General features: G+C 34.2%; 1 protein-coding gene across 1 annotated transcript in view; it reads right to left on the bottom strand.

Annotated features, from left to right (window-relative positions):
• Positions 1–13425, bottom strand: part of Adgrl4 (adhesion G protein-coupled receptor L4) — a 103869-nt gene extending 90444 nt beyond the window's left edge. The window contains exons 1-2 of the mRNA XM_076863669.1: positions 13322–13425; positions 11824–11973 (exon numbers count right to left, since the gene is read on the bottom strand). Coding sequence (XP_076719784.1) covers positions 11824–11973; positions 13322–13343 — 172 coding nt within the window. The 5' untranslated portion in view covers positions 13344–13425. The remainder of the gene's footprint in view (positions 1–11823; positions 11974–13321) is intronic.
• Between the last annotated feature and the right edge of the window lie 6089 nt (positions 13426–19514).

Raw genomic sequence — 19514 nt, 5'->3', positions numbered from 1 at the left:
TCACTATATTTAAAATATAGTTACATAAGACCCACTTGTTATGCAACAGCAGGGGATTATTTAGTTCCTCCCTACTAGCAAGATGTAGCTTCTTTCCTTATAATGGTAATGAAGTGATTAACTTTCTCTTTCAATGTGAAGGAATAATATGGTTCCAAGTATGTATGGCTCCTTTAACCTAGTTGAAACAGGTTGCCAGATATTTCAATTAATGTGTACCAAGGTCACAAAATCAATTTCTTATCAGCCAAAAACACTCATACAGCAAATTTTATTTTCAAACCATAATCTCTAAATTAAATCTGTGTACCTAAAAAATACAGCACAGAAACTCAGTCATTGGGTTTTCTCCCTGATAGCATTTTCACAAATGGCACAAGGTTTTGTATGCTATATTTAGCCTACAACGTTTGGTTAGATTCTAATCTTCCTAGAGAAAGTCATTATCTTTTCCCATGGCAAATAAAGGACCAAACTGTTAATTTCATCCTTAAAATAAGTATAAGGTTTGAACAGTTTTGACATTCTGCCTATGGTGATTTATTTGGAAACTTGTAAAATATTATAAAGAAAATCTATGAATCTGTATACTAACCTGGATTTCTTGGTAATATAAATTATGTATCTGAACACAAGAATGCACCAAAAAAATCAAATCATGTTAATATGGAAAATAACACAGCCTCACAGTAAATCCCATGTATAGGAAGTTTGCAGGAATTGGGTTTGTCTGACCAACAACACTCAAGATTATCATATTTTTAATGGAAACTCTTTGACTTGAATATAAAATACCATTGTCCATTATGTTCTCATGAATACAGGTCTTTCCTATATTCCAAATGTTCTCAATATACCTTCCCTCTCATGATATCCTCATTCTCCCCCTACCAACAATTACACATGAAACTATAATAATTTAAGGTCGATACCTGCCATCTATGAACCAAAACAGGTAAATAAACTAAAATATTTAAATAATCTTGGCATCTTAAAATTCCGAAATTCTACTTTTATACCTATGAAAGTATAGTTTTATCTATTTTTAAAATACTATCCAAATGTTAGATACACATATGCAAATATTTTATAAGATATAACATGTAGTGGTAATCTCTAATGAAACAAACAAATTATATTGTGACTTCAAATCCTTGGGACCAATTAGATGCTAGATGGTTGATAAAACACAGGATATAAAATCCTACCTCAAATAGACAGAAAGTAGAAAACTAACTGAGATTATATAGAGTTTCTCAAATCATTTTTCTGACATTTTCCTAAATATAAAATCTTTTAAAAATAACTTGGGGGGGGGGGTACGGACGAGAAACTTGTGTAGATTGATACAGCAGGAGTGGGAGCTGTTTATTGTAGGACAGGAGGGGTATATATACATTACACACAGTTTATCTTAATTAACATAAACTAGATACAGCAGTCAACCAATAAGGAATCTCCACACTTAATGGCTTGCTGGCATTACTTCACAAACCACTCCCTCTGCAAAATGCCAGGCGCCATCTTGACATGTTTACAGAGTCTAACAGTTTGGATGTGAGGTGTTAAAGTTTGGATGTGAGGTGTCCCCCAAAAGCTCAAGTGTGAGACAATGCAAGAAGGTTCAGAGGGGAAATGATTGGGTTGTGAGAGCCTTAACCAAATCAGTGAATTAATCTCCTGATGGGATTAACTGAGTGGTAACTGAAGGCAGGGGAGGTATAGCTGGAGGAGATGTGGCTTTGAGTATATATTTGTCTGGCAAGTGGATCCATATCTCTCTCTCTCTCTCTCTCTCTCTCTCTCTCTCTCTCTCTCTCTCCCCTCCCTGATCATCATGTGAGCTGCTTCTCTCCACCACACTCTTCTACCATGTTGTTCTGGTTCCCTTCAAGCTCCAAGAAACGGAGCCAGCTGTCCATGGACTGTGACCTCTGAAACTGTGAGACTCCAAATAAACTTTTCCTCTTCTATAATTGTTCTGGTTAGGTTCTGGTCAGGTTTTTTTTGCTGTCACAGCAGCAAAAAAGCTGAATAAAACAGAGGTGAAGAGTAAAATTTACTTGGGTAGGGTTAATAACAAAACTTTTTGTGTGGATAAAGACAATATTTATATTTTTTATATATTGAGATTATCAAATTCTCATAAAATGATTTAAAGTAGTAAAGAGGGAATTTGTTATTTCTTCCCTATTTGTTTTTGATCATTTATCCCATTTTAAACAAATTTAGGGATTGAAAATAAAATAGAATTATTCTAGTATCAAATTGTAAGAATTGCAAGACTTGCTTTATACATATTAATTCAAAAAAAACCCCTTCATCTTCAATTGCTTACGGAGGAATAAATACAGCTCCACATAAAGCTGTTCATAAAGGTTGGTTCATGGGAAGGAGTGATAAGCATGAGACAGGTATTATGAATAGCAAAGACTAAATTTCCTTTTTAACTGAAGAATAAGCCATCAAAGAACTATTATGATTAGAAGTAAAAATTTCATTTTCCTAAGGGCTAATGATTTCATATTTCCTAGTTTATTTTAAAGACATATTTTATATATTAGACATGAAAAGAAATAACATAGAGTGATTTTTGCATTCTCTAAAGAGACTGGCCAAGGTTCCTCAAAAATAGAAGACCATCACAAGTTATGAGTGTCAATATTACAACTGACAGTGCCTTAGAACATAATGCTTCCTAATTCATGAACATGTTCAGTCTTGCATAGTTGATCACTCAAAATGAAGAAGGAAAACAAATATTTTATGGATCAAACCTCTGTAAAGTTTTTGACTCTAACTTTGATCATTTATTTAAATTTTCACCTGGGTATAGAGGTCATTTTTATTTACAGCAAAATATTTGGGAATGGGATTATATCTAAAGTTATTCTGTATATGGACATTTTAAAATGTATAAAATCTAGCCAAAGCAAAGTATCACAATAATGCAAATAGAGCAAACAATCACAGTGTGTTAATAGATTCAGTATAGGTATGAGCAATAAAAATGGGGCACCATCCAAAATTGCAGTGTTTTACATGTTGGATCAAAGGTGTTTGGATAGTTTCCAAGGATACAAACAAGTATAAAAAATGGTGATTGTTGAGATCCCCCAGTCACTATTGAAAAGCAGGCACACCACATTGAAACTTATTTCAATAAAATGTATTAAAGTAAAAACAAAATGAAATTACTAGGAGAATATGAAAAAAAACCCTATTATTTATAATGGAGAGAAATCCAAAAAGGCCTTATAAAGAAGGTGACATATCAGTTATATCTTAGACAATGAGTCAGAGTTTATAATATTTCCAATATTGAAAAGGCCCAGTTTCTCCTCTCATTATTCTGCCCCATTTATTGAACCTAATATAAAGATTATTTGATGTCTGACAATATGTATTATCCTTTGAATGGAGAAATTTTACTTTAGACTCCTTTTTTAGCTAAGAGGACCTTGGATCAATTTCACTCTCACCATCTCTGGATATACTCAGCTAAGTTCTTTTGGAATTTCAACCAAGGGTAAGTTCCATTATGTAGCATTTCCCATCCTCGCCCCCAGGTGTTAGTTACATGGTAATTATAACATCAGTCAAAACACAACCCTCCTGCCCTCTCCCCAAACTGGTGTGCACCATTATTCAATGAGAATACTCTCAATTGTATGTAACAGTGACTAAACCCCTAAAAGAAAATACAAAAAAAAATCATTGTGTTATATCCTTCCACCTGGTTTTAATTGTTCAAGTGACTCCAATATAGTGCTTCCCTCATTGACCAGATTATATTGAATACCTTACTTTGGGGCACTGTAATAGAAGAGGGTTCTTTGAAGATTGATTCAGAAATTCCTTTTAAGGGAGGAAGCCACCAGAGAAACATAGAAAAAAAATTGTCGTATTTGCTCCAACCTCTAATGATTTGTGGCACCTATCTAGTAAGATTAGGACAAGAACTCAGATCTCACATTCTGGCTTAGCAAGAAGAAGTATCATAATGTGATAGTTATGAGTGGGGAGTACCAGAATAGATGGAAGCATCTCCTACAGTTGTCATGCCAGCTCCGGAGATTAGTTTAAATAAGAACAGAGGAGACTGTGGACAACTGCACTATTATAACCATGAAAGTTATAAGTATGTTAAAAAAAGAGTTTGAACTCAATCAAATGGAACTGAGGCTCTTACTGGCACAGTGACTATTCCTGGTTACTAGATGTGGTTTCATTCCTATGTAAATAACATTAAAATGTGGGAAAGCGCAGGAAAATTATGCAATTAGGTTGACTAGTGCTTTGTCTAACCCATAAAATAAAGCTGAAGATGCAGTTAAGAAAGGTCTGAGCACAGATAAAAGGAAAGATAACAAATGGGTAAAATCGGTATATTATAAAAAGGGGGACTGGGCTGAGCTGATATTTTCTGAATATCTTGACTACTGAAGTCCCAGTGTATTCTACATTGATGTGCAAATAAATTCAATATCTTTAGCTTCCCTATTCTATGTGCTAACTGTCCTTGCAGGATAAGAAATCCAGAAATAGGAGACTTTAGCATCAATATTATGGTGGTTTTCAAGTACTGTTTGCAACACTACAATTTACCAGCTATGGTCTTGATACCTCTTGCTGCAAAAGAGAACAAGAAGAGATTGGAGATGTAAGAGGTTGAACAGAATCAAGGATCTATGCAAGTAGGAAGGTTTCTGTGATGATAGCTCTTTTGTACTTAGAGCCTATGCTATTTTGTTGTTTGAATACAAAGGTTTCCAGAATTTCCTTGAGCATAAATAAATTGGAGTTTTACTCTCAATCTCTTTTGCTCTTCCTAAAAGTATCGCTTTACAGGCCATTTTTTAATTATTCATCTTTACGTTTTTATTGTTGGCTTTTCTTTAGTGACTGGTCATGCTTAAATGACCCTCCTGTTTATAATCAACAAATAACATTGATTATCACAAGTAGCTTGCCCCAGGTTTTGACTGTGAGACAGGCAAGTTATCATAAGAAAATTCAGAATTCTCTGTGCACATGGGAGGGCATATTGCAGGTAGCATAGGTTGGAAGAAAACAGAAAGGTAGATAATTTTTCTAAAATAATCAGTAGCATCAATTTTCACTGTCAAGAGTTCCTTAAAGGAACAAGCTTACTTCCTTGCCCCCTTATCTGGGGGCAACGGACAATGGGTAATAGAGTGCCCAATTTGTGTAGCCCTTAGGAAGTAATATTTCAACCAATCACCTAGATTTCTACTCCATTTCTGGAAAGAGAGCTAGCATCACAGGAAAAAGATTTGCTGCAATCAACTGTGTGTGGGCGGAGGCCCCCTTTTATGACACCTGAGTCTGTTTGGCGAAGTTCACTTTTCATTTGTGGACTCCTCATGGCCCCCTCTAATTTCATTGGTTTAGTCAATGAACATGGCTTAAGGGAAGTGGGTGAAGAACAAGACCTAAACACAAGATATCACAACCCATAAACAATTGTAGCTTCTTTGAACTTTTTGTACCAGAAATTAATGTGAAAACAACTCAACTGTTTTGATAACGTTGAAAAATCAGGTGCAGAAAGGATAGAACCCAAATAATCCACTTTTATCTCAAGGAGATTCACTTTTCTTATTTATAGTTCTACCTCAAAAGGTAGTTTGAGAATTTTACAAGGTGGTTCTTTGAATATGCTTTCTCTGGAAAATTATTTAATCTATAAATTGGGGATAATACCAGCTTTTACTTTTGAAAGTTGTTGTTAGGATTAAGTTCATAAATACACATAAGGAGCTTAGCTTAGCTCACAGAAAAACAGTAAAATCAACAACAGTATATTACTTTTTTTGTTATTCAGTTGTAATTTTGCATTATTTAGGCATTTAAGAGACTAAATTGAGAAGAAAAATAATAGAAAGTTAGGCCAATAGAAGACTGGATAATTTTTCTGAAATAATCAGTATTTGGCTGTGAAGTATACTGATGTCCATAAAAAGAGACCAAAGGATAGTGCCAGAACAAAGAAAATGTTACCAATTTTGCCAAATATAGTTTGCAAGTTTAAAATATGACTGAAGAGTAGATCTATAATAAGTAAAGCTGAAAATGGAAACTCAGGGATTTATTTTGTGGTATTAAATGTGCACTTCTAGGGTGACGGAGATATAGTTCAGTTAGTAGAGTGTTTGCCTCACATGCACAAGGCCCTGGGTTCAATCACCAGTACCACCAAAAGAAAAAAAATTAGGACTGGGGATGAGGCTCAGTGGTCAAGTGCCCCTGAATCTAATTCTTTGAACCGAGGATTTAATATATTTTAAAAATCCACAATTAAAGCAGATTTTCACTTAATTTTAATTTGTTAGCAATTCCTAAAAAAAATGGCAGGATAGAAAACACAAGATTGTATAGTTTCTATGTTCACTTTGATTACAAAATGAACATGAATTCTAAAAAAACAATATACAATATTTATTGTCATTGATGTATATAATATCATCAATTATTACATAGTAATAGTTATCTCTCATGTATCTATTTATCTATCTATCAAAACAGATGTTTGGACTTAATGATATGCTTAAAATAATAGGCTCACTTGGAGAAAAGGCAACATTTTAATATCAACTCAGTATTTATTGTGATAAGTAGAAAAAATATTGTGAGAAACTTTATTGACTTAACATAGAATTTTGAAAAACTCTTTATGATTGTTTAAATTAAGATTCAGAAGCTGTGTGTTCATTTTCACTCTTTTGGTTTTATTTCCTGTCCTATTAGTTATCAATATTACTTTTCTGTTTCTAAATATGCAATGAATCCATCTGGATAATACTCATTAGAAAGTGGTCAAAAATAAGAATTCTATGTGAAAGAGAATTTTTATGACACCTCATTAGTGTTATTTGGAATAAACTATAATAAGAAACCCAAAATTACATGTTTATAGTAAACCTTTCTTAAATATCTATATATTTTTCTTATTTGTATTTCATTAATTATTAAAGTTGTCCTGTGAGATACACTTACAACAGGATGATTTTGGAAAATAATTCCTTTTTTTAGAGGGCTTTTTTTTTAAGAGAGAGAGAGAGGAGAGAGAGAGAGAGAGAGAGAGAGAGAGAGAGAGAGAGAGAGAATTTTGATATTTATTTTTTAGTTTTCGGCAGACACAACATCTTTGTTTGTATGTGGTGCTGAGGATCAAACTCGGGCCGCACACATGCCAGGCCAGCGCCCTACCGCTTGAGCCACATCCCCAGCCCAGAAAATAATTCCTGAAGCAGCTTGCAAAACTGACATTGACAGGTCAAAAAAGAAAAGTTTTCCAAAACTGTGGAACCTATCAGCAAAACAAAAATAACACAAGCCTTTTTTTTCCTTATCCTTCTCAAAAAAAAAAAAAAAAAAAATACTAGCCTAAATAAAAGTTTGCAGTGGCTTATTGTTCCATTTTTCTCTTTCAATGTATTAAAGAAACTTTCAATCTTCATGGAGTGAATATGATTTAGGAAATTCCACCTAATTATTGTAGCAGTTTTATTCTCTCTGTTGTGTAACCTCCTTTTGAAGAGAAGAAAGAGGTCATATTTTTAGTACATGGAAAGGATTTATAAAATTGAAAAAGATATTTTATTTATTTGGATAAACTTCACAGAAATCTGCATCCTGCAGTGGAAACCTTGAGTTAATTTAGATGACCATTCCTTAAATAGGTTTCACTTTCCATTCAGTTACAAGAAATGCCAAAGAAATATAAAACTTATATTAAGGAAATCTGGTATACTATCTAGATGTACCTCAGAGTTCCTACTTTTCCAAAATTTAGCAGTATTCATTCAGTTGGGAAATTCTTCTGAAGTAGGTAAAATGCATTCGTTTTGCAAAAATATTTTGCTTCCCCAAAGATTTTTAGCTACATATCTATGATGCATAACATGCCTGTGTAATATTATTGAGTCATATATTTAAGTTCTTTTAATATTCTTGAAATATTATCTAAAGATAAAGAGCCAACTCCTCCTAAACATTTTAATTTAAAAAAAAAAAAAAGAAGGAAAGAAAGGTAGGAAGACAAGAAAGAAAAAATGAAGAAAGGAAATAAGAGGGAAGAAAGAAGGAAGGGAGGAAGGAAATACGTGCTGGCCTACTACCAACTCTGTACCCAAAGTTTCAGTATCACAAAAAAGTAATAAATATATAAGGGTAGGAAAAGTTTTAGGTGAATTATCAGAGGAGCTGAGCGTTCCTGATGGGAACGGAAAGCAAATATAAAAAGATAGCCATTGAAGACTTGAGATTTAGAAGTGTTTAGATTTAAAATGGCTTTTCTGGAGTGACTTGAACCAGGTAGTTTTGATCCATCCTATATTCTAGGTATGCAACTTCACAGAAGTTACACATCTATGTGATTTAAAGGTAATTCATAACCTGCAACCTATTGCACGAGGTAAAGTGTGGAATTATCCACTTGTGATAATGTTTGGGCTCATAATATTATGGATTCTGAAGCATATCAGATGTTTGATGTTTGGGTTAGGAATGCTCAACCCTGTCCATATCTATCATAGTTAAATGTAAAATATTCTAGAAATGAAATTCAAAGATGAGCAGTTAGAATTATTTTTCTGTTTACATTTCTATTGTGGAAATTATGACTTCATTAAATATTTAAAACTTACTATTTGTGAAGCATGGTTTAGACAGTATAGTTAATTGGGTTAACTGATATGTGTACACTTGTAACACCTACACACACACACACACACACTCATTTTGTGTGTCTTGCATCAGTTCTGATGCCTAGTGATGAGTGTCCTATTTATTGCTAAGGAACAAACTAGCATGAAAGCAATCACTTGTCCTCGGCATTTATATTTTAGCCCAGATAGAATCCTGCTGAAGAAAAAAAAAAAAGAATCTTGCTGATGAGTTATTTGAACTAATACTTCTCCAACATTCTGAATCCATGGGCTATTTCTTCCTGTTAGATAGCTATTGCAACAGCATTTGCTCTCCTTTTACTAGTGCCCTTGTTCTCTAATTTGTTATAACTTTCTTCTAGTTGAATTCTAGAAGTACATATTTGCTAAGTTGGCTGAGACTGACCTTGAACTGGCCATCTTCTTGCCTCAGCCTCCTGATGTGCTGCGATTACAAGTGTATGCCACCATCCCACACTAGAAACATGTATGTTATTAGATATGATGAAAAAAAATTCCATTTAAATGCAAGGTGTTTCTTCCTGTGTGTCGGCACCAATACTTCATTATTTTCCTTGCGATATTGTTTCACAATAATCATGTTTCAAGCTATGAAAAGATTCCTATACTTGTGCACAAGCTTTCAATACATCTTTCCTGACCCTTTCTATCCTCATTTGGGGAAATCATTTTTTCCTCATTTAGATTCCATAAGGTTCCCAAGAACACAGCTGCACCTAATGAGTTTATCTGCAAGTAAAGGGACTTGTATATTCATCCGCTCACCTGCACATGCATTGAACTAAGTGCTTCCCTTTATATCTGCTTCTAATTTCTAGTTTGAGATGATAATGATGATAATGATGATGAAGAAGGTCAATAAATATTTGACAGAAAACCGAGTAAATAACATCAATTCACTACTATTAATATTTATTTCCAAGGAATCCTGTAATCCAATTTGTGTAAGTCTAGTTCAATACTTGTTCTTGTACATTTAGTGAGATTGGGTTATATCTTAGGTATATGTAAGAGACCCAAATTTTATAATGGTCATGATGGTGATGATGCTAGAAAGAAAACAACATTTATTTTTAAATAAGTAGACACCATTACAGATAAACTCCTATCCAGACATTTCTTATTAGTGCAATATAAATTGTAGAGAAAGATAAGAATTGTGAGGAATGTGTCTAGAGATGAAAAAGTCAAAAAAGGAATTTTCTAACTCAAAATATAACCCACTCAGCAATTGAGAATACAATGTTTTAGGTTTAATTCTAAGGAACATATAAGTGTACCCTCTGAGAAAATATGTCAAAAATCTGTTATTGAATTAGTTAAGAGGTAAAAAAAAAAGATGAAAAATATCACTGTTTAAACTGTGTTAGTTTTAGACAGACATTACAAACCTCAGGTAATAAATATTAAAACAAGTGAATAAATAACTTTCTTTAAGTACAAAAGGGATGTAAGTTTAACATGAACATAATAAGAAAAGTGATTTCCACTATAAATTGTGTTCTGAGTGAGGAGAAATTGAAGGTCAAAAGGTCTAAATGTCTTTTTGGTTTTTTTTTTTTTTTTTTTTTTGCTGTTTTGTTTTTTCTGATGGAAAATATTTTCTGTATTTTAAGTGGCTATTGACTCAGGCAGTTGAGTAAAAAACAACTGTATTGGATAATGGAAGATGCTTTTTTTAAAAAAGAAATCATTAAAAGCATGATTATAAGCTGGTTGGCTGCTGAATGTCCAAATTGTGAAAATTTATTGATGTTAATGACGGTAATTATGGCAGTTGAAAAGTATCTAAATAACAAAAAGGCAATGCTGCTTATGAAATACAATGATATAATTTGTAATGATTAGTGGAAAAGCATACTAATATATTTGATGCAATATTTTGAAGGTCACTCAGCCATCAACTTCCCATAATGCCATTCAATTAAATACACAATAAAAATCTATGATTATTTATGGAAAGTATTTTGTAGTGATCGTAGAATAGTATATTACAAATTCTGGCTGTATGTAAAAACAGAAACGCCTGATCTAATGAACCATTAAGCAAACTGTAGCTTTGCTGTACATTTTTTAAACATTAAACTAATTATGATGAGGTTTGGTCTTACTATATACTACATATTTAATCTTTTTAAAAGCCTATCAAATTGAATCACGAGATACAACTTGTTTGTGCTAGAAGCAACCACATGCAATATTAACAATGCACAATATCCTGGCTTAATTGGAAAAAGTCCATGTTATCTTAAATACACTTAGAAGTATAATACCATACAGCTGTAATTTGAACTTGCCATTTAATTATATATAAAACTAATTTATATGACTTGAAACTTTCTCTCTTTCTCTTTCTCTCTCTCTTTCCTACCTACACAGAATTCTGTGCTATCGACCTAGTTAAAATTAGTTCCTTTTGAAAATGAAAGAAAATAAATAAAGATTGAGTGAAGCTTGTAGGGAGCGGAGGAGTGCTGCTGCTGGTGGAAACCACACACAAGGAATCACCTAAATTCGTTTATCAAATAATGTTTTGTTTACTAAGTCAATGGGCACCCTTGGAGGACCCTTGCTGGCAATCTCTGGTCTGTACCTTCAAGTTCTATGAAAGACTCTACTTCAGAATTAGAAGGTCTTCAAAATTTCCTTCTATTCCTTTCTGCCTCCCTTCCTTCCCTTTTACTTCCCACACTTAAGAGTATGCAAAAGAAAACCTCAAATTTCTTAGTATCCTCAACTTTAGCTAGTCAAATGTTAGAAAAGTCTCTAAGTACCACCTCTTTGAGTGTAACCTGACCATGAACCCTCTATTCCTGTGCTCTCAAAGTACTGACTCTGCTCTTGGCACCTAAATGTTCCAATTTAGGTTCTAGAACAATCTTTAATATTCACAACGAAAGATGGATGCACGTGGTATCATCAAAAATAAAAAAAAATACAGTATAAATTTACATAGGACATTCAAATTTGTTTAATTAAGCTTTTTTTCAATAGCCTGCAATCTAATGGGATAAGGTGAAACAAGTTAATTTCTGGAAGACCATAAATACCATCATATCAGAAATTGAATTTTTCAGTAAAATCGATAAAAGATAATAAAATGGCGTACCTTTACAAATTGTGACACCATTTCCTGTAAATCCCAGGTTGCAGTAGCAGGCTTCAACTCCATTGCGGATTTCACATTTTGCATTTGAGAGACAGGGTGTCTTGGTGCAATTTTGAGTATGGGCACACTTCAACAAAGTGGAAAAACCCACTAGATACAACAGAAAAACATAAAACATTTTTTTCAAAAACATCCCCTCATTGTTGAGTTAGAATATAATAAATACAAATATTCCTCTTTCTTTCCATTTAGATAAATGGATCATGAAAATTTCCCAAGGGAACATTTAGCTAAATAACAGCACAAAAGCAACTAGGCAAAAAGAAAAAGACCTTTTTTCAATTTCAATCCTTATCAAGTAAAGCTTGACAAAACTAAAATATAATAAGCAGCACAGTTTTGTAATAAAAACTGTGTTTCCAGATCATTGTGCCAAGGTGATCTAATATCATTCCTCACAGGTAACTGCAAGATTGTAAAGCAATTTTTCTCTTTTGGGAGTAATTATTGTAATTTTTTTTTTTCAGAAATCAAGGAAATCTGTTATTTGGGTCTTATATTCAAATATGTGTTATTTTAAGATGATACCTTATTATCTAGGAAGACAAATGTAATTGTTGTCTATTCTTTCCTCTGTGTTCTAATGATTGTTAATTCTGCTTATCTTATAACACATTTTTTTTTAATATTTTCTTACATTAGGGGAAATTAAAACAAAATACAACATACTGTTCAAAGATTGATCTTCCAGAAATGGAATATCACCCAAACACGACCAACAAAAACAGAACAAGATTTTATTTCAAAGTTGCTGAAAATAAACTTGGAAATGCTATTTTATGGACTGTTAAGATAAGAAAAAGCATAGGGTGTTCCCCTTTTTATTGTTGTTCCAGGTCTTCTCAAGAGAAGGCTTGGGGACCAACAGTTATGAATCATGAAGTCATTGTTCTGAAAACAGACATCTGAGATAAATTGTCCCTATCTGGTACCAAGAGATCCTTAAACATTCAATTCTAAATCCCAGGCCCACGTAGGACTGTATATACTGTCTAAACCAGAATTAATTCGCCTTCCGAGATGTGATTTATTATCTTTCAGGGCAGCATCATCAAAATGGTATTTTCAATGAACCCAAAGTCTGGGCAGGCAATCCCCTTAAAATGTCAGGAAGCCTCCCACAAGTGCTAATGGCTTGGATGTCCCAGGTTTCTTGGGGGTGGGGTGGGGGATCAGAAAAAAATGGTCAAAGTCTGAGTCTTTGAGGGCTTTGGGGACTTCTCCAGTAGGAGTAAAAAAGTAATGTCCCTGAGCCTTGAATACCAAGCTCTAGAATTGAAAGGCCAAGGAGAAAAACATCCTGAGAAGTCCTGCGTCAGTCCTCCTTAGAGACCCTGCCAGATGTGCTTACCACGTGAGCTCCACCTGGTAAAAACTCCCATTCCTACAAGTGACTTTCCCCCTGCTACCGCGGTGACCAGAGACGCGGAGCACTCACCTAGGAGCGGGAGAAGCTTCATTGGCGGCGGCCGCGGCGGTGGGGCTGGCAGTGAGCGCGGCTGGCTGTGCGGCACCCTGTACCCTGGATGGCGGGGCGGTCGCGGCAGAGTCCGGCTGGGCTCCTTCCCCCGTGACGCACGGGCTTCCTCCGGACACTTTCCGGCCTTTTTTGTGTGAGTTTGTGTGTCAAGTCCTGAGTCTGCAGGCCACGTCCGGCCTCTGGACCCTTTCCCCAGGCCACCTGGGCTGCATTCTCTGCCTGGTGACTATAGCTGCCAGGACTATTGTAGATCCCCTGTGCATCTTTTGACCCCAGGAGCAGCTCTCAGAGTGTCACCCTCAAAACCTGTGTTCAATAGTCAAAAATCTCGGGAGACCCATGGAATAGCTTCCTGAGGGCGTACAGAGCTAGCTAGATTTTAGGGGTCCTCCCTGCAACCTGAACTCCAGGATTCAGCCTCCTACTGTTCAATAATTAACTTCCATAAGGAGCAATTGACCAAAAAGTAGTCAATAGACCTGGGTTCATGCAATACAGCATTGCCAATACTCAGTACTCACCTTGCTGGAACTCAGGGTTACAGGGAGAAGAGATTAGAATTGCTAAAACAACTGCACACACACAAACAAACAGACAAAAACCAAACAGCTAAAACAACTGCACATAAATAAATAAATAAACAAACAAAAAAAATAGAATGATAAAAACCAAACAGCAACAAAATCAAAATTTCAAAAATAAAACAGCTTCGGACCATTTTTAAACGGTTTCACTTAAAATACACTTGTATCTACTTTCTTACCCCAGAACAATTTATGCATCATGGATGGTTTTCCTTTTGCTTGTTACTGAATAAGTTCATTATGTAGAAACATGATTCAGGTTGGAACATAAAAACAATTCTAGCTTAAAAATTAAGTATAACCGGCAGGTAAAATAATATGTAATAATGGGAATGCAGATCAGTGGTTTCGTAGAATGGGAAAGAGGAGTGAATTGACTGCAAAATTTGGGGTAATGGTAATATTGCATATCTTGATTGAGATGGTAATACATGAGTACAAGCATTGGTCAAAACTCATCTAATTGTGTACTTAAAATGGGTTAATTGTATTATATGTTAAAGAAATCAAATTCTTGGTAAATTTAAATAAAATCAATTTAAGGAAAAGAAATGACTGATGTTCATACCATCTACAGTAGCCATTGTGCCTGGAAAGAGTTGGATTTACCCTGTCAAATCTCAAAGTCTGATTCACTGAATGTCAACTGTGAATGGACATTTTATAGACAGCATCTTCAAAACTATGAACAGCTGTGGTCCCCCTAGCTCCATGGAGTTTAACAAAATAGTGGTGGTAAAAATCAAAATTAGTCATAATGACACATCACAAAGACATTAAGTGCTTAAGTATAGACACATTTCCCTGGCTCTCCACAGCATTTTCCTGGATCCTTTCTAATTTAGTTTAAAGATGACCAAAAATTCCTAAGAGTAATACCACAATATGTGAGGCTAAGGAGGCACAGAGTGTTACATGCCTTGGTCAGAGTCACAGTTATTCTTATAGCTGGGCTTGATTCAATCTCAGGCTATTTTGCTCTTAGTTACCTACTATATTCCTTTTGTAGTGGCCCTACCCTCAGGAGGTTGTTGAAAGAATGAGAAGCCATCAGATAGTGCTACTTAAGGAACTTGAAAACCCTTAAGGTAAAACAAGAACAACAACAAACACAAAACTTTTCTTTTAAAGATTTCTTTTATCTTTCTCTTTCTGCTCTTCCAAACTCTTCCTACTGGAGATTGAATAGGGAGTGGGGGGAGGAGGGGTACACCTGTACCACTGAGCTGTATCCCTAGATCTTTTTGTTTATTTAATTTGTTTGAGACAGTATCTCACTAAGTTGTCCAGGCTGGCCTTGAACTTTTCATCAGTATGTCTCAGTCCCCTGAGTAGATGGGATTACAGGAGGATACCTCTCTTTTTAAGCAGGATACCAATTCAATAGAAAAAAATCTGGTAGCAACGCAAATGATGGATTTTAAGAAGATACCAAAGACAAGGAAGCAAGAATAGACTACAAAGAGTACAGGCAGTAAACAACAAATTCCTGAACAAGAGTAGAAGATATAGGGATGGTGAGGTAAGTATATGTTTGAGGTAGAGAGTATGCAGATTTTCAAGTTATGTGAGTGGAAGAGAGAACTATTCTCACAAAGAGGAAAGCTATGATAAGAACTACCTTTGAAGGAGAAAAATTGAGCCTATTTTTGCAACATAAAATTGGAAGTACATGGATAAAACAGATCTGACTCTGTTTAGGTGAAACTAGTTCCTTCATATGAGGCTAAGTTTCCATGTGCTGTATATACAGAGAAACTAACTTCAAAAGGCTTAAATATAGAATTTACCCCATATATCTGTTACACATGCTTAATCTTTAGTTTTATCCCAAAGAATAGAGAAGACAGCCAAATATTTTAAAATATAAGTCTTCTCTGTACATTGCTTAAAAATTAGCAAAAGAGATTTAAAACTTGAATTTCTTATTAAAATATTTTTCAAGCTTTCCTTTCACCTGGGCATTCTTTCTAAAGGTAAAAATCTATTCATACTTCTCATTAAGAAAATGATAGATTACAGGTGAATACAAGTGTTTACTACTATACTTCTGGTTTACAGATCGCAAGTTGCAATATCAAAATTGTTTTAAAATATATTGATTGAAGAAGCCTGTATTCCATAAAGGAATACATGTAATCACTGTGTAACTCTGAATCCATCATCTTTACATTACTTACACAGAAGCATTGAGAATTTTCAATAAAAAGTTTAATTGTCAATGAAAGAAACCATGATTGAAAGAGGTGTTTTACAAAGGAATATTGAACTGTATGTCTAAACTTTTATCAACACATTTCCTTTGGGTGCCATTGGGGCATGTTTGGCTTTTGAAGATAGAATGATCACTTGGAGCTTAAATGTGGCTAAGTATGGCACATGGAAGTCAAGTCACTTTAAGCTGCCTACCTGATTGTGATTTTTAGGAAATACACCACTGTATTGGTGTATTCTATCATCAATGTAAGATCTTATCATATTTATGCTTACTTCTATCTGAGGTCTGTTTACAAATGCTGAATTATACAGGATTTCCTCAAAAAGTTTTTGGACAGATTTGAGTTTGCTATGGAAGGTATTCAATGTGAAGACCTCAGTTTAGCTCTAGCTTTTATCTTGAATGGATTCTTTAACTTTATTGGGGATCAGTTGACCTGTTACATGGAAATTGGGATAGTGCATTACCTGTCGGAATTATCAAACAACCATACTTTAAACATTCAGCTCATCTAAATACAGTAAATCAGTGCACAGTTGATTAAAAAGACCTTCCCAAAAGTACTGCAAAGGCATCTACTAGAAACATAATGCTGCTCCTGGACCTTCCTTCCTGAGGTCTTTGAGACAGTGTCTTAATTCTCACCTAAGTGTTAATGTGATTGGATTCTGTTTGTCAAACCATGATACTGAACCTCCAAACCTTAGTCATCACAGTTCATTTGACTTTCTCAAATTACTGGACTTTCATCATCAATTTGTTAACTTGGGTCATTTCTCATGACTTCACACTATCACAGTTCCTATAGCACAGCTGGATTACCATCTACCACATCATTTTTCCCTGAGCCTCAATTTTTATCAAAACCAGCTTGAACAATGTACAAATGGCAAAAGTACTCCAGAAAGATAAAGAAAGAAAGAAGACTTTATCACAACAAAGTAATATTGAAAGTTAAAAAAAAAATGGTTTAGCAAAGTGAAACTGGAACCCTCTCAGACTATGGGAACTCCCATAAGGATAAGGACTGAGCTATCACAAAATGGACTTCTTTGTTAAATGCTTCTTCTTAATGTGGTCTCTTACTTTCAGAAATTAGCTGGAAATTGCTTGTCTCAGAGGTCCTGTAAGTATACAGATGCATTTTTTATTACTGGAATATCGAAGTATTATCTATTGAATTTAAATTTAAAATAAAAGTCAGCAAAACAGTTCTATTTACAGTAATTCTAAGTTCTGGGGTGGGGGTGGGGGACAAATTCTTTTTTGTCTAGTGTTAACTTTATAATGTAATATAGAATATAATTTCCACTCAGGAAAGAGATGTTGCAATATTCAAACATAGCTCTCTGAAAATTTGGATCTTTATAATCTGTATTAATATTTGTCAACATTTTGTAATAAAAATACATTACAGTGTTTTAATATATATTTCTACTTAGGTATCTGTAATTTAATCATCTAATTATGAACATCAAGTTAGTCTTTCAAAGATCATTTTTAAAATTGATTTTCCAAGATTACGAGTAGGAACATTTGACGGGCTTTCCTGCTAGTAACCTTCTCAGTGGAAGGTGGTACAAAAAGCATCTGCTAATTTTCAGTGTTGCATGGAAGGGAGGAGGCCCAAGTTCCTTCCCAGCCTGGTTGTTCAATTGTTCTATGACCTTCAAAAAAAAAAAAATCACTAAATCTTTCCATTATTCTGTTTAACATTCACAAGTGTCCCTGTTTTGTATGGTTTCTTTTCTCCTCAAGGTTCCCTTCATAAGATTTATAAATGAGTACCAACACTTAGGAACAGAGAGAGAGAGAGAGAAAGAGACCTGAATCTATGTTAATTTTGTTTGCCTTTTAACACCTGTCTAAATTATTTCATTAATTTCTTTTCCTTTCTTTAGGACTTTTGCATATTACAAAAATCTAAATCTGACCACATTTTATAAAAGGACTGCGCTCTTGAAACAGAAACCACGTTACTCACTTTCTATTTAATATTGTTTCACTTTTAACTGTGCTTTCCTCATGTTGTAGCTCTGATTATTCATACTTGATTGCTCTTCTTCATCAAGTTGTCTAGAATAATGTCCTGAGAGGTTACTGAATCCATCAGGATGTATAAGTAATTTAAATTATTCTTCTTAGATTTGTAATACATTGTACTTTACATTAAATTTCATCTACCTTTATGTTCTTCAATCACTAGCTTATTACATCTTCTTACACTTCTCTACAATGGCTCATTTCCTTAGCAAAATTAAATATTATAATTATGTCCCAAGAGCAACTATGATGCATTGTTATTAATGTGCAAATTGAAGAAACAGGCTTTTGGCTCAGGTCTCCAGGGAACAGCATTCCTACCTTCCTATTACTTTGAAATTTTTCTTTACATTCTTTTTTTTAAAAAATATTTTTTTAGTTGTTGATAGACCTTTATTTATCTATATGGTGCTGAAAATCGAACCCAGTGCCTTACACATGCCAGGCAAGTGCACTACTGCTGAGCCCCAGCCCCAGTCCCACTGTATATTCTTGGTCTTCTACTTTGTCAAAAATCTCGGCTAGGGCTGGGGATGTGGCTCAAGCGGTAGCACGCTCGCCTGGCATGCGTGCGGCCCAGGTTCGATCCTCAGCACCACATACAAACAAAGATGTTGTGTCTGCCGAAAACTAAAAAAATAAATAAATATTAAAAAAAATTCTCTCTCTCTCACTCTCTCTAAAAGAAAAAAAAAAAAATCTCGGCTAAGATAAAATTTTTCTATTGTAACCTGTGTTGTGAATAGTCCTTTGTGAGGAGGAAATAGATTAGAAAATAGAAAGCTATTTGGAAGTCTAAATAAAGTATGTTAACTGATACTCATTTATGATTTCTCTTATTTAAAAAAAATATTGTAAATGTAGGTGTCAGGTCCTCAGATTGCTTCATGTCTTCATTTAAAACCATAAATAAACATAAATAGGACTGTCTCCAAAAAACTGAAAATGTAATTTTGCCTAAAATAATTAGGCAAATTACATGTAACCATTTGCTCTTTCAAGCTATGATGCCATAAAGACATTATTGATACATAACTTATCGATTAACATTTTTGAACCAGGAACTCTCATAAAGAGTTTATTTTAACTATTTTACTCTTATATGTCATAAAAAGCTATTTACCAAAAAAGTTGCACTACTTTCTGCCAAAATCTTCCTTTTTTGACTTTCAAATTTTTAATTATACTAAATAATCTTTATTCTAGAAACTTATTCTAGGGATTTATCCTAGCAACATAGTACATAGTTTGATCATTATTAAAGTTGTCAATACCATTTGGGTTTTTTGCATATGAAATTATATAG

Source organism: Callospermophilus lateralis, chromosome 7, assembly GCF_048772815.1.
Source record: "Callospermophilus lateralis isolate mCalLat2 chromosome 7, mCalLat2.hap1, whole genome shotgun sequence".
Classification (NCBI taxonomy): domain Eukaryota; kingdom Metazoa; phylum Chordata; class Mammalia; order Rodentia; family Sciuridae; genus Callospermophilus; species Callospermophilus lateralis.
The sequence above is the reverse complement of the archived record's forward strand: the minus strand, read 5'-3'. Positions and strand labels throughout refer to the sequence as shown.